Source organism: Pongo abelii, chromosome 21 (genome assembly GCF_028885655.2).
Source record: "Pongo abelii isolate AG06213 chromosome 21, NHGRI_mPonAbe1-v2.0_pri, whole genome shotgun sequence".
Taxonomy (NCBI): domain Eukaryota; kingdom Metazoa; phylum Chordata; class Mammalia; order Primates; family Hominidae; genus Pongo; species Pongo abelii.
This window is the reverse complement of record NC_072006.2, coordinates 36,237,878-36,254,220: the sequence shown is the minus strand read 5'-3', so window position 1 is coordinate 36,254,220 and position 16,343 is coordinate 36,237,878. Positions and strand designations below refer to the sequence as shown.

Below are 16,343 nucleotides of genomic sequence, written 5' to 3'. Positions count from 1 at the left end.
GATAAGAAAACTGAAGCCCAGAGAAATAGTTAAGTGGCCCCAGCTTACACAGCTTGCAAATTGTGGAGCCAGGGCTGGAGCTCCAAAAGCGCTGTTTGGGGTCCACGCACTTATCTGTTACTCGGCCCAGGTTTTTTGCCTTGCTTTTCTTCTGGAGCAAGCACTAATGCTGGTAGTTACCACTGTTTGATCCTCACTGGCAGATGCTCATATGCTACTGATTTTCACAGGAGCTCGATGGGGCAGGGATGACACCCCACTTAGGAGACAGCAGAGGGTAATTGCTAAATGGCTCTGGAGCTGGACCAACTCAGCTTGAGCGCTGCGGCTCTGTGATGTCAAGCAAGTTGTGTCATCTCTCTGTACCTCACTTTTCTTCTCCGTAATAGCACCTGGTTCCAAGGGGTCATGTGAAGATGAATCCCCTAAGCCTACATCAAGGGCTTAGTAGAGTGTTTGGCACATAGTTAAGTATTTATTTCAAGAGTGGCTCCCAGTGCTCCCAGTGGGGGAAAGTGGCACTCAGAGAGGTTAAGCAACTTGCTCGAAGCTACACAGGCAGAGCTGAGATCAAAACAAAACTCTGTGTGACTCCTAAGCCCAGATGCTAATAGTGTTGCTTCTCAAGGGTCTGCTGACTGAATGAATAACCAGTAGGTTTATTGGGCCCAGGTGTAAGCACTGTGGGTTGATAAGGTGGTGAGATTTCATGACCCCCAAATAGGGTGCCATGAGGTTGGGCATTGGAACTTGGGTTTGCTTCCAAAGGGTATCAGGGAGTCACAGCATCAGAGCTGGAAGGACTTGTAGAGCTCTTCAAACTGAATCCTATGGATGCCTCAGGTTATATGGGGGTGGGAGAGACAAAAGAAAGGCCACAGATAAGCCCTCCACCCTGCTTCAGTCAGAGCAGCTCTGTTTTGACCTGTTTGTATATATGCAGCTACTGCATAACATTTCATGTCACCCACAAAGCTGTGACTACAAAAACACCACATGTGTGGTCCAGTTCTCCACCTGCTGCTCCAAGCTGCCTCTCTGAGTCTGGAGGTGAAGACCAAAGCCCCAGGTGGGCTCCTTTCTGTCCCTGGGCTCTGAATCTACCTCTGCTTCTGGACAGATGAAGGCCCAGAACCTCTTTTCCTCCTTTGGTTTGTTTTCCTCTCTGTGAAACGAGCAGAGTGGCTCTTGCCCTGGTCGGTGACTGCTGCCCAGCAGGGTTTCTGCTAGCTTGAAGATGATAATTTAGCAACAGACCAGTCTATTGTCTCCCAGAGGACCTGGCCCATTGGAGTGAAAACACATTTCCATATGCCTCTGGCATTCCAGACTCCGAAAGTAGAGTCTTTTGTTACACTTTGTGGTGTCCTCTGGGCCCCTGAATTTGCATACTCAAATGAACCCTGCCCTTGGCATCTCCAGCAGGCCCAAGTGAGGCCCAGGCAGGGTCTCACTCAACTCCCACCACCCCTGGGCTCCTGCTGAGTAGGCTGAACTCCTTCACCTACTTTTGCACAGGCTGTTTCTTTTGTCCAAAAGACCTTTCTCTTTCCTCTTCATCTACTGAACTTCTACTCATCCTTCAGGCTCAGCCTAGAGGCCACTTCCTCCAGGAAGCATTCTCTGATTGCTCCTGGACCAGGCTAAATGCTCTAGCTATGCACTCTAATACCACCCCGTCCTTACACTCTGTTTTCCCATACATCAGAGAGAGCATGAGAGAGGACAGAAGTGAAAAAACTGCTTAGGCTGGGGGTGAGAGGAGCTGCAAGAGGCGTGGGGAACATGAGAAAGAAAATTAGGTTTTCAGCAGTGTTTCTGCGATTTGCAAACATTATTTACTTTGTTAGATACTGTACTCTTTTGATTCAGCCAGGACCACTTGGGTCATGGTCTCTAAGAGATTTGGTTATTTAATACTCATCTTCCCATCTGGACTGTGAACTCTATTAGGACAGGAACATTTTCATTTTGTTCACTGCTATATCCCTCATAATTAGCACAGTAACTTATGCAAGCCACTTAACCACACTGGGGCTCAGTTTCCACATCTGTACTTTACTTCTGCTCTATGCTTCAATTTCCTATTCTGTAAAATGGGATGATAATTACCTACTCTGTGGCCAGACTGTTACGTTGGGGGGGGTCCCTGGGATTTGTGTTCTTGGTCAGTCCCCTCCCACACTGATTCTGGGCATGGCTATGTGACTTGGCCAATGGGCCATTAGCAAGCCTGATGCAGGCAGAGGCTTAATGAGAGCCTGCTCATGAAGGCTTGGCCCCTGGTCCAGCTCCATTTTGGAACCCAGCTGCTGTGCCGTGAAGAAGCTCAGGCTGGGTGATCGGGTGGTAAGGGGCCATGTGGAGAGACCCTGGAGGCTGAGCCATGTCTTGGACATTCTAGCCTGGGCAAGTACCAACAGTATGCATCTGTACCTCACTTTACCATGACGAGCAGAAGAACCACCCAGCTGAACCCAGGCAACCCACAGGATCATGAGAAATAACAATTGCTGTTGTTTCAAGCTACTAGGACTTGGATGGTTTGTTATACCAAAATAGATAATAAAAATCCCAGCCTATAAAGCTTACAGGATGATTAAATGAATGAGTACATGTATAATAAAATATATGCAAAAAGCATAGTTTTATATTGAGCTCTCAATACATTTTACCCATTATTATTACTGCTATCATCATAGTATGTGGTCAGTAAATATTTGGCAAATAAAAAAATTGAATTCCTGTTTCCCTTCCCCGTTTCCTTGTTAGGCTCTCACCTGGGCTGAGAAGTCAATGAGTTTTGGCAATGGCTGCTTGCTGCCCTCATCACTTTTCAGAAAGTCCAGCAAGCTTCCTATATGGGGGAGAGGGGAGGAACATTTACTACTTTTACTATTTAATGGCAAAAACCACAATTACTTTTGCACCAATCTAGTACTTTAGTGTGTGGTGAAGATTTTTCATAGTAGTAGATTTAAATACGAATATTTGTTTGCAATTCCTAGTGTTTGAGAAAGAGAATTTGAGTTTTAGTGAAGTGACTTTTTGATTGCTAGATGGATTCTGTGACAGAGACAGCCCCTGAGCCTGGATGGCTGGGATCATGCCTTCACAGGACTGGCATAATTGCATAGTTAAAATGAAAAAGGCTTGAGGTTTCAAATCGCACTAAATGGGATTGTGTGAGATGATTCTGTTTATCAAAAAATGGGCAGAGTGGTTAGGCACGAGGCTCACGCCTGTAATTCCAGCACTTTAGGAGGCCGAGGTGAGAGGATCACCTGAGGCCAAGAGTTTGAGACCAGCATGGGCAACATAGCAAGACCCCATCTATAGAAGAAATTTACAAATATATATGTTAGGCCAGGCTCAGTGGTTCATGCCTGTAATCCCAAAGCTTTGGGAGGATCACTTGAACCCAGGAGTTTGAGACCAGCTGGGGCAAGATGGTGAGACCCTGTCTCTAGAAAAAAATTTTAGAAGTTGGGCGCAGTGGCTCACGCCTGTAATTCCAGCATGGTGGGAGGCTGAGGCGGGCGGATCACGAGGTCAGGAGATTGAGACCATCCTGGCTAATACGGTGAAACACCGTCTCTACTAAAAATACAAAAAAAATTGGCCAGGCATGGTGGCAGGCACCTGTAGTCCCAGCTACTTGGGAGGCTGAGGCAGGAGAATGGTGTGAACCTGGTAGGCGGAGCTTGCATTGAGCCGAGACTGCACCACTGCACTCCAGCCTGGGGAACAGAGTGAGACTCTGTCTCAAAAAAAAAAAATTTTTTTTAGAAATTAGCTGGGTGTGGTAGTGCATGCCTGTAGTGCCAGCTACCGGGGAGACTAAGTCAGGAGGATCCTGGAGCCTGAGAGTTTGAGGCTACAGTGAACTATGATCACGCCACTACACTCCAGCCTGGGCAGGCAGAGGGCAACCCTGTCTCTAAAAATAAATATGTAAATAAATAAATAAAATTAGCTGAGTGTGGTGGCATGGGCCTGTGGTCCCAGCCACTCGGGGGGCTGGGGTGGGAGGATCACTTGAGCCCAGGAGTTATGATTGCACCACTGCACTCCAGCCTGAGTAACAGAGCAAGACCCTGTCCCTAAAGAACAAACAAACAAAAAATGGCAGGGGTTGAAAATGGTTGTGAAACAGTGGCCTAAAAAAATTCCCCGAGAAATCCTGAGTTGTGGCAGGGTGGGGGGGGCGGGTGCAGAACTGCTGCTTTGCCAGCTCCCTCTCCCAGGGCGTTGGCAAGTACAGGGAAGGTGGCTGATGTGGGAGAGTGACACCCCCACCACCCGCGCCACACCCTGGCCTCTAAGGCTCACTGTGAACCATAAGCCCCTTCTCCCATTGCCCAGGAGTATTCTGGCCCCATTCCCTTCTCCTGGTAGCCCCTTGTTCTCCCTTCCCCTTGGTGACCCCTTAACATGATTTCACCCCACTAACCAGGAGGGCTGGATTGTTCCACATTAGATTCTCAATGAGTACTTGTTGGAAGAGCTCCTGGCCAGATTGGGGCCATCTCAAGGGCAAGAACCATGTCCAAGCCACCTTTGAGCCCGCAATTGACCAGTATAGGACACAGCCTGCATCCCCAGCCCCAGCACGCAGCACCTTTGGCCATGAACTCCGTGATGATGTAGATGGGCTCCTCGGTGACCACCGCATGAAGTTTGACCAGCTTGTCATGCTGCAGAGTTTTCATCACGTTGGCCTCTGCCAGGAAGGCCTCCACCGACATGCTCCCTGGCTTCATCGTCTTCACTGCCACCTTGGTGTGCTTGTTGTAGGTGGCTGGAGGGGGATAGAGAGCAGGGAAGGTGATCAGAGCCCACTGGTCTCCCGTACCACCCTAGAAGGCCTAGCTGCAGACCCGCCTCCTCCAGAAAGTCTTTCCTGCTCATCTCAACTCTCAGAGAGGGAAGCGAAATCATGGGCTTAGGCCTCAGACAAATGTGGGTTGAAAGGCGGGTTCACCACTTCCCAGCTGTGCACACTAGGGCAAGTGGCTTAACCTCTCGGAGCCGTGGCTTCCTCAGCTTCTTCATCTGTAAAGTGGAAATGATAAGCCTTGCCTTTGAAGTGCTGTTGCAAGGATTTAAAAATAGCTTTAAGTGGCTCACGCCTGTAATCCCAGCACTTTGGGAGGCCGAGCTGGGCAGATCACGAGGTCAGGAGATCGAGACCATCCTGGCTAACACAGTGAAACCCCGTCTCTACTAAAAATACAAAAAATTAGCCAGGCGTGGTGGTGGGCGCCTGTAGTCCCAGCTACTGGGGAGGCTGAGGCAGGAGAATGGTGTGAACCCGGGAGGCGGAGCTTGCAGTGAGCCAAGACTGAGCCACTGCACTCCAGCCTGGGTGACAGAGCGAGACTCCATCTCAAACAAACAAACAAACAAACAAAAAACCCAAACAAATAAAAATAGCTTTAAAACACTACTCAGGTTATGTCACACACATACACTGCCCACTTTAATCTTAACACTGCTTTTAAATAAATGCCAGACTCCCCAGGCCCTGCATGGTCCAGCCTCGTCCACCTCTCTAGCCTCATCAGCCACTAAACTCCCCTTGCCTTTTATGTGCCAGTCACCCTGCAGGTCACTCAGTCCCTCAAGCACTCAACTCCCCTTCCACCACAGGGATTTGGCACATGCTGTTCCCTCCCCTCACCCCACCCTGCTTCATTTGGTGGGTCCTGTCAATTTTGTAATTGCTTGTGTTTCCATTTTGCCTTGGCTTACGGGAAGCTCCAATCCAGAACCGTGGGCTTCCTGTAGTAGGAGTCTAGCGCCTTATATGACATTTTTGGCTTTCGAATCTCACCACTCAGCTCTGTCTTACCTTCCTCTCCATATTTTCTTTTTTGTCAAATTCTTTTTAATTTTATTATTATTTTTTAGACAGAGTCTCACTCTATCTCCCAGGCTGGAGTGCTGTGGTGAGATCTCGGTTCCCTGCAACCTCCACCTCCTGGGTTCAAACAATTCTCCTGCCTTAGCCTCCCGAGTAGCTGGGATTACAGGCTCCCACAACTACGCCTGGCTAATTGTTGTATTTTTCGTGGAGACGGGATTTCACTATATTATCCAGGTTTTTCTCGAACTGCTGACCTTGAGTGATCCACTCGCCTCGGCCTCCCAAAGTACTGGGATTACAGGCATGAGCCACTGTGCCTGGCCTTGCACGCAGCAGAATCTCGATAAATACAGTCGAAATACATGGATTTTAAACTTATTTTATCTGGCTGAGTTGTTTGCATCCCTGTAAGTTGTCTTCACTCCCATTTGGAATGCAGTGGGGTATTAACACAGCAGGCTGCCCCACACTGGGTTGGCACTGCATCTACCCCACAGCCCTGCAAAGCAGGCAATGTTGTTCTTAAGTTCTTGGGGAAAACCAGCAGGTGTGAGATGTGCCTTTCTGATTTTCCCACAAGATCCTAACAGTGCTGGGCACACAGCAGGTGCTCAGAATAACCTGTTCATCAGTTGCCTGGAAATCTCCAAGCTGCATTTCCCCATTCTTAATTTTCATCATCTGAAAAGATCTCTGGTCATCTCAATCCCAAACTGTTAGGCAGTCCCCACTCCGTATGAGGGAGGGACTCCTCATCCATGACACCTGCTTCCCAGAAGGAAGTTTTTGACCCCTACAGGACTGGTCTCAAAGGCAAATCAGTGTTTGCACAGCAAGACAATTTGGTTTGCTATCAGGGAACTGCTTCTTTATGGCTATTATTTAAATCTCCCCTTCTGCCTTGGGTAGCATTCCCGCTTTGCCATAAGGTGTTCCTGGAAGCAAGTGACCTCCCTCTCCCCTCCACCCTCTGGCCCTGTGGGCTCTGGCCCTGGGTCCTTACCCATCCAGACTTCCCCAAACTGCCCAGCTCCAAGTTTCTTCTCCAGCTTGAGGGATTCCCGAGGGATCTCCCAGGCATCTTTCTCCCAAGGCTTCTGGGGCTTGGAAGACATGCAGGGCACCGACAGTTTCTGGCAGAGCCCATCGTTCCCCTCTGGAACAGAGTCCCTGGTCAATTGAGAGCAACAAGCACCGAGCCAGCCAGAGGTTGCTCCTTGGAGGCCGCCCTGCCTGGTCCACTGGATGTCTCCAGTGTTCCACCTGGTTGCCACCATCAGAGACATTCCCAAGCAAGCAGAGTTTGACGGGGTGCCACTTCTACATCTGGGCCACCCCACCATCCTGCTCAACAGTCCTAAGCCTTCAGAAGCATCCAAAGCAACTATCTGTCTAGGGGATGGCCAGGAAGGACTCAGGAGGTCTCAGGGGCCACAGTGCATCCGTGACTAGGAGTCTCTGGGCCCATCGTGGTGGGGATGTCACCCCCGGGGTGGGACTCACTCTTGTAGTGGTCCACCAGCTCCTGCAGAGTGCTGAAGGTGCTTCGGGGGGATATGTAGAAGCCCCCGTTGTCTAGGGTCCGGATCTTGTAATGTTTCACAGTATCTCCCTGCCGAGGGTCGTAGTCTCGCACGGACAAAGAGTAGCTTCCTGAATTGACCAAAGAGAAACCCCTCAGAATGGCATCTTGGAGGCCTGCCACCTTGCCTTAGCACTCTGACACCCTGTAAGGCTACCGCTGGCACCGTCCTGACACCTGGGCAGAAGTGCCCGAGGGTCTCAGTGGGCTGTGGGAGCCAGGCATCCTGGGCTCTCATCCAGGCTCTACCACATCCACCCGTGAGACCTTGGCCACGCGACTATGTCACCTCTCTATGCCTCAGTTTTCTCATCTGTAAAATGGGAATAGTTCTCTTGCCACCCTACCTGATCCTATTGCCTGATGGCTAAAAGAAGTAATGCCTGTAAACTACTTGGAAACTGACCACTCTGCAAATGTTGGCTATCATCATCATCATCTTCATTATTTCTGATCTATTGTTCCATCTTTCTATCATCTACCCTACAAAAAGCCAAGAGAACACAGTATACTTTTTACTTTTTCATAAAAACTCAGGCTATGACTTTTCTGGAAAAAAATCCAGAAATCCAGTCCAGTTATTGAAATGTGAACATGCTGTGGTAGGCTGAATAATGGTCCCTCAAGATATTCATGCCCTAAACCCTGGAACCTGGGAATATGTTACCTAACATGGTAAAAGGTACTTTAGAGATGTGATTAAGTTAAGGATCTGGAGATGGGGAGATTATTCCAGATGATCCAGGTAGCCCCAGTGTAATCACTTGGGTCCTTGTTAGAAGGAGGTAGGAAGGTCAAAGTGGAAGAGGTGAAGACGGAAACAAGAGCTTGGACAGACGTCAGGAAGGGACTATGAGCCAAGGAATGCTGTAGCCTCTGGAAACTAAAAAAGGCAAGAAAATGAATTCTCCCCTGAAGCCTCCAGAAGGAACCAGCCCTGCTGACATCTTGAGCCCAGTGAGGTCAGACTACTGATCCCCAGAACTGTTAGAGAATAGATGGGTGTTGTTTTAAGGCACTAAGTTTGTATTAATTTGTTACAGCAGCAATGGGAACCTAACATACATATTAGGCTGGTGCAAAAGTAATTGCAGTTTTTGCTATCAAAAGTAGTGGAAAAAACTGAAATTACTTTGGCACCACCCTATATTATCACATAGAGCAGAAACACGTAAGTCTTTCAGCTCATGACCACCATTTTGCCATTTGTGAGCTGTGTGCCCTCGAGCAAGTTATTAGTCCCTCTGTCTCAGTGTTCTTTACCATGATGATAGTACAATGTCATAGGATTTGGGGAAGCTTAAACTTTTTTTTTTTTTTTTTTGAGTCAGAGTCTCGCTGTGTCATCCAGGCTGGAGTGCAGTGGTGCAATCTTGGCTCACTGCAACCTCTGCCTCCCAGGTTCAAGCAATTCTCCTACCTCAGCCTCCTGAGTAGCTGGGATTATAGGCGCCCGCCACTACGCCCGGCTAATTTTTGTATTTTTAGTAGAGATGAGGTTTCGCCATGTTGGCCAGGCTGGTCTCCAACTCCTGAGCTCAGGTGATCCACACGCCTCAGTCTCCCAAAGTGCTGGGATTACGGGCTTGAGTCACCTCACCTGGCCAATTTATACTGTTGAATGAATAATAGCTTACCATACATACCAGGCAAGTTCAAAGCACTCTGGGTAAATGAACAATGAATGAATAAGAATAATATTCATTATAATGAATTATAACTATATAAATTATATTATTTATTCAATGAATGAATAACCTCATGGGGTAAGGGTTTTATAATATCATCATCCTCATTTACGGATGAGGAAACTGAAGCCCAGAGAGGTGAAGTAACTCACCCAGAGTCACACAGCTGGTAAGTGGCACAGCTGGGATTCAAATCCAGGCAGCTGGCTCCAGATCCCCTCTTAGCCACTCTGTCCCAGTCAGGGGCGAGACTGGCTTGGTTGCTGCTGGATGGGGTGTGGCAGGATCCAGGAAGCAGCAGGGTGGGATTCACGGGTCCCATGCTGCAACTTTTATTAAATCGGCTAAAATTCCCACCATGCCCCATCTCAGAGAGCTGTGAAAGCTGGACCAGGCTCATTTTCCTGCCCCACAGATCTGTGATGGTTTCTTTGATTCCTCTGCCCTTGTCTGCAGGATGGACTAGCCCAAGCCAAAAGCTGTCCTGGGCACAGCTAGAGAGGAGAAGCTCGGGGCTGTGCACAGCTTTGTCTTTTTATCTCCTTTTTTTCCCCCTGGGGGCTTGAATGGGGCTCATTGGGTGGGAAGAGACAAAGCCCAAGCATTCACTGAGCTGCCACACTGGTTGTGAGTAGCATTACCCTAGCCACATGAAAGCTTCGCCAATTCAGATAGCTGAGGGTCAAGTAGAAGGCCACATGGGGAACATGCCTTTAATCAATGTCCCCAAATCTGTTTGCTTCAGGGCATCGTGAGGTCACATTTTATACAACATACTTGGCTTATTTGAGTCAAGCAGTTGTGAACCTAAATGTATTAGTAAAAGTGCACTTAGCGCATGAAATCTGAAATCATAAGAATCCTACTGATGTTCATTCCTTTGAGGCAATGAGCCTTAATCAATGCCAGTTTGAGCTACACGATGTTTTCCAGGCCTGTTCTTGCCATCCATGCACCCAATCAGCATGAATCCATCCTTGCAGCACAGAAATTCCAGGAAGCTGGTCACCTGACATTAAAACTTCCAAAAGCTTCCAAGGAGCATTTTCAGCAGAGTCCCAGAGAAGGCTGGCTTGAGTCTCTTCTGGCGACCTCATCCTACCTCATTTCCTTATGGAGGGAGGAAAGGAGGAATGAGGCTTGTGGATAAGATACATTGTAATGGGTATTTTATTTTATTTTTTTAGAGACAGGGTCTTGCTCTGTTGCCCAGGCTGGAGTCCAGTGGCTCCATTATGGCTCGCTGCAGCCTTGAACTCCTGGACTCAAGAGATCATCTGGCCTCACCCTTCCGAGTATCAGGGAGTAGATGTGCACCACCATGCTTGGCTAATTTTAAAAATTTTTCATAGAGATGGGGTCTCACTATGTTGCCCAGGCTGGTCTCGAACTTTTGGGCTTAAGTGATCCTCCTGTGTTGGCCTCCCCTACTTGGTCTGTTATGGGTATTTAAAAAAACCAAAACAAAAACCAATCCTGACACTTTGTAATCCTGACACTTTGGAAGGCTGAGGTAGGCAGATTGCTTGAGTCCAGAAGTTCGAGGCCAGCCTAGGCAACATGGCAAAACTCCATCTCTACTAAAAAGAAAGAAAGACAGAAAGAAAAGATTAGTCAGCGTGGTGGCATGTACCTGTAGTCCCAGCTACTCGGGAGACTGAGATGGGAGAATCATTTGCGCTCGGGAGGCAGAAGTTGCAGTGAGCTGAGATTGTGCCACTGCAACCCAGCCTGGGCAACAGAGTGAGACCCTGTCTCAAACAAAACAAAACAGGCCGGGCGCAGTGGCTCACGCCTGTAATCTCAGCACTTTGGGAGGGCGAGAGGGGTAGATCGCAAGGTCAGGAGATCGAGACCATACTGGCCAACATGGTGAAACCCCGTCTGTACTAAAAATACAAAAATGAGCTGGGCATGGTGGCAAGCACTTGTAATCCCAGCTACTTGGAAGGCTGAGGCAGGAGAATCGCTCAAACCTGGGAGGTGGAGGTTGCAGTGAGCCGAGATCGCACCACTGCACTCCAGCCTGGTGACAGAGTGAGACTCCGTCTCAAAAAACAAAACAAAACAAAAACGAAAGCAAATGAAAAAACAAGTCAGTGAAGATCAAGCTTCAGCTGGATGTTCCTTTGTTTTCAGGACCTAAGCCACCTGGCACTAGTTCCGCTGACCTAAGCTGGCAGCTATGGTGGATAAGAAGGGCAGAGCCAGGCACAGAGCCTCAACCCTCCCCAGCTCAGGTGGCCAAGAGCAGGAGAAACCTGGCAGCCGCCGCACCTGGTTGGGTTTTTCAGCCTTTCCCAGGGCATTTTCCAAGGGAAGGGTGGTGGCCAGTCCCACCTGGGGCACCTCTGCAGGGAGGACAAGGTGGGGAGGGCTGGTGTCACCTTTAGTAGTCTCGCTATCCCGGATCATGAAGGAGCCCAGCATGTTGCCGGGAGCCAGGAGTTGGCGCTCTGCGTCCTTCCGGCTGATGCCCTTGAAAAACCACCTGATGGAAAAGGGAGTGGACAAATGTGAACCTGGGGTCGTGCAGTCCTGTCCTGCCTACACAGGATGCCTGTGGCCATGCAGGTCCCAGGGGAAATGTCAGGCTACAGAGGGTCTGGCTTCCTGCAGCATCAGTTTTACTCAAGGATTTTTTGGGGGAGAGAAGGGGAAGGAGTCATTCTTTTGATATCAAAATAGACATTTTACCCGAGGTGAATCCTGTTTGCTGAGACTGAAGCCTATGCAATTTGGAGTGGGGGAACTTCCTTTAAGAAAAATAATACAGCATTACAAGTGCAAAAAGCTGATGGGTCATTCCAGTACCGCTCGCTGTGAGGGACAGGGAGATGGACAGGCAGACAGGGTGGAAACAGACAGCAGTCTTAACCAGCTGTGGTCAAAGTCTTACTTTTGCAGGTTTCACAAGCATACAAGACCACGGGGAAGATCCTTCTTGGGACCTTGGAAGCTTGTGAAGGGCCTGAGTTTTGTTAGCTTTACAACCAATCCTCCTCCGCATATACGGAGTTGAATATAAAGTTGGCATGAACTTCTAAGCTACAATGTGAGATTGGAAAGAATTTTATACTTAGGATCATATCCTGGGACATTTTCTTCATTCTTCCTGAATATTGGAGATATTTGGGTGGAAAAGTTCAAGCAGCAGCAGCTGAATCCATTCCCACCTTCACTAGGGTGAGGAGCAGTTGGAAAAAAGCCGCAGACCTGACCTCAGCCCAACTTGGCCCTGACACAAACCTGCAGTATGACTTTGAGCAAGTTGCCTTCCTCTTTGGCCTTTGGTTCCTCTGTTATCAACTGGGGAGAAAGTTAACATCTATCTTGCTATCCACCCAACAGCTCTATGGAGTTGTCACCTTTATCATTCCCATTTTTTTTTTTTTTTTTTTTTTTTTGAGACTGAGTCTTGCTCTGTCACCCAGGCTGGAGTGCAGTGGCGTGATCTCGGCTCACTGCAACCTCCGCTTCTCTGGTTCAAGCGATTCTTTTGCCTCAGCCTCCCAAGTAGCTGGGATTACTGGCACCCACCACTACACCCAGCTAATTTTTGTATTTTTAGTAGAGACGGGGTTTTACCATGTTGGCCAGGCTGGTCTCAAACTCCTGAACTCAGGTGATCCATCCACCTTGGCCTCCCAAAGCGATGGGATTACAGGCATGAGCCACCGCTCCTGGACCCATTTTATGGATGATGAAATTGAGGAACAGAGAGAGCAAGTAACTTGCCTAGAGTCACACAGCTGGGAAGTTGTAGAGGCAGGATTTGAAGCTAGGCAGTCTAACTCCAGAACCCAAGCTCTGAATCACCATGCTATGTTGCTCACCTACCTTCTTTGCTTTCATGTTGTAAAGTGACTTGTGCCATGGTAAAATATTCAACAATGTAAGAGTAAGAACTGTCTCCCCCGGCCGGGTGCGGTGGCTCACACCTGTAATCCCAGCACTTTGGGAGGCTGAGGCAGGTGGATCATGAGGTCAGGAGATCAAGACCATCCTGGCTAACACAGTGAAACCCCGTCTCTACTAAAAATACAAAAAAAAAATTAGCCGGGCATGGTGGCAGGAGCCTGTAGTCCCAGCTACTCGGGAGGCTGAGGCAGGAGAATGGTGTGAATTCGGGAGGCGGAGCTTGCAGTGGGCCAAGATCGCGCCACTGCACTCCAGCCTGGGCAACAGAGCAAGACTCTGTCTCAAAAAAAAGAACTGTCTCCCTGACAATTCTGCTCCTAGGAAGTTATCCCATAGATTGCACAAGGGAGAAATGACATATACACCAGGAGATTCGCTGCAGTACATGACTGGAAACAACTTAAGTGACCACTGTATAGGGCAGAGGTTAAATGGACGGTAGGACATCTACAGGACAGACGCCCTGTGGTATAAAAAGGAAGGAGGTGTCTGGGAGCAGTGGCTCACACTTGTAATCCCAGCACTTTGGGAGGCTGAGGCAGGCGGATCATGAGTTCAGGAGTTCGAGACAAGCCTGACCAACATGGAGAAACCCTGTCTCTATTAAAAATACAAAATTAGCTGGGCGTGGTGGCGCATGCCTGTAATCCCAGCTACTCGTAAGGCTGAGGCAGGAGAATCGCTTGAACCCGGGAGGTGGAGGTTGCAGTGAGCCGAGATCGCACCATTGCACTCCAGCCTGGGCAACAAGAGTAAAACTCCATCTAAAAAAAAAAAAAAAAAAAAAAAAAAAAAGGAACTAGGTGCTGCATGGAAGGTCTGAACGAGAGGTATGGAACAGTGTGTGTGGTATCTACCACTTGTGTGAGATAAGCAGGAAAAGATGTCTTTTCTTATATAAGGAGGAAGCGTCTGGGAGGACTCACGAGAAACTGGTTGCTTCTGGTAGGGGAAGTGGCTGGTTGGGGACAGGTTGGGAAGAAGACTTTTCACTCTCTCTTCTGCATGCTTCCCCACATTTGCATTTTGAAACATTTGAAAGTATTGCCTATTTCAAGGGGGCATGAGAGAAACTAAGATTCCGTCCCGCCCTGATTCCCAAGGTCCCAGTTGTGCTCCCCAGAGGCAACCTCTGTTAGCAGTTTCTTGATTCAGGCACAAGGACCCCTGAGTGCCCTGAAAGGACACATATGTCTATTCATTTTTTATTTTTATTATTATTTTTTGAGATAGAGTCTCGCTCTGTTGTCCAGGCTGGAGTGCAGTGGCGTCATCTCGGCTCACTGCAACCTCTGCCTCCCAGATCAAGCGAATCTCATGCCTCAGCCTCTGAGTAGCTGGGATTACAGGTGCCTGCCATCACACCTGGCTAATTTTTGTATTTTTAGTAGAGGCAGGGTATCACCATGTAGGCCAGGCTGGTCTCAAACTCCTGACCTCAAGTGTTCTGCCTGCCTCGGTTTCCCAAAGTCCTGGGATTACAGGTGTGAGCCACCGTGCCTGGCCAGATATGCATATTTATATCAGTGGTTCCCAAGCTGGGTCCCTGAAGCAGCAGCAGCAGCAGCAGCTGCCTCACCCAAGAACCTGTTACAAATGCACATTCGGAATCTGACAGTGGGGCCCAGAAAGCACTTGTTAGCCAGCAATCCAGGTGATGCTGATGCTGCTCATGTCTGAGAACCCCCCACCCAGGTTATTTTGCCTTTGTTTGCAAATGATAACCCCCCATTCATGTTGTCTACACCCTGCATTTTCCACTTAGCAATTATGTTGCCTTTGAGAAATAATACCAGCCATGCCTCCTCCATGGTTGCTGCAAGGACCACATGAGGTGACCCAGGGATTCTGTAAGTGTTCAGACCTTGGAGTGGAGAAACAGAGCATGGGATGACCTAGGGCAAAGCCCAGAAGAAGGAGAGAGAAGCAGCTAAGAGCCCCCAGTTCCATGATCACTAAGAAGGGGTGGCATAATTGTTTTTATTTGTTTGTTTGTTTGTTTTTTGTTTTTGACAGAGTATTACTCTTGTCCCCTAGGCTGGAATGCAGTGGTGTGATATTTCAGCTCACTGCAACCTCTACCTCCTGGGTTCAAGTGATTCTCCTGCCTCAGCCTCCCGAGTAGCTGGGACTACAGGCACGCACCACCACACCGGGCTAATTTTTTTTGTGTTTTTAGTAGAGATGGGGTTATACCATGTTGGTCAGGCTGGTCTCGAACTCCTGACCTCAGGTGATCTGTGTGCCTTGGCCTCCTGAAGTGCTGGGATTACAGGTGTGAGCCACCATGCCCGGCCAGACGGGGGTGACTTTATAATGGGAAAAGCCTAAGCGTTTTCATTTTTAACAGACAAGCATCCCAAACCCATAGTACCATCTAGCTAGAAAGAGGAGGTAGAAGAGACAAAACAATGGGGACTGTCATTTGTCAACTTTTGATTGGCTGGTTTTTAATGGGATATATTGCCACCCCACAATGTAGTCATCTTTTTACTCATCAACCTCATCCACCATACAGAGAACATCTCCAGCAGGGAGACCCATCTGAGTCATCTTCTGTTCCTGGAATAGGGAATCAACAGGTATCTGTTGGATGATGGATGGATGGATGGATGGATGGATGGATGAATGGATGGATGGATGGATGGATGGATGATTGAAGTATATTTTTAGAGTCAAGCTAGACCCAGGAAGAACCCACAGCCAAGAACGATGGGTTACGGAGAGCTCCTTGAGGGTAGGTATATATCTTATTTGTTTCCACAGCCCCTTAGGCTGGCACAGGGCTTGAAGAGTCATGAGCATGTGTTTGTCGAATGAATCAAATGAGGGATGGGCCAGGTGCGGTGGTTCAGGCCTATAATCCCAGCACTTTGGGAGGCTGCGGCGAGAGGATCACTTGAGCCCAGGAGTTTGAGACCAGCCTGGGCAACATAGGGAGACCCCCTCTCTACAAAAAATACAAAAAAGAAAAAAAAATAGCTGGGCATGGTGATGCCCACTTGTAGTCCCAGCTACTTGGGAGGCTGAGGTGGAAGGATCAACTGAGCCCGGGGAGGCTGAGGCTGAAGTGAGCTGTGATGGTGCTACTGCATTCCAGCCTGGGCAACAGAGTGAGACCCTGTCTCAAAACAAAACAAAACAACAAATGAGGGATGACTGGCCAGGTGTGAGCTGTCTCACCTCTCCAGAAACCCTCCTTGGTAAGACCATGTGGTTCATTCAACAATATTTATTGAGCACTGACTGCATGCCAGCCTGTGCCGAGGATGCAGCAGCAGAC

General features: G+C 48.6%; 1 protein-coding gene across 1 annotated transcript in view; it reads right to left on the bottom strand.

The window, feature by feature from the left end:
* Window positions 1-16,343, bottom strand: part of HCK (HCK proto-oncogene, Src family tyrosine kinase) — a 49,677-nt gene that overhangs the window by 10,241 nt on the left and 23,093 nt on the right. Inside the window, exons 6-10 of the mRNA XM_024238865.3 lie at window positions 11,527-11,630; window positions 7,373-7,522; window positions 6,873-7,025; window positions 4,622-4,801; window positions 2,781-2,857 (exon numbers count right to left, since the gene is read on the bottom strand). Of these exons, the coding sequence (XP_024094633.2) occupies window positions 2,781-2,857; window positions 4,622-4,801; window positions 6,873-7,025; window positions 7,373-7,522; window positions 11,527-11,630 (664 nt within the window). The remainder of the gene's footprint in view (window positions 1-2,780; window positions 2,858-4,621; window positions 4,802-6,872; window positions 7,026-7,372; window positions 7,523-11,526; window positions 11,631-16,343) is intronic.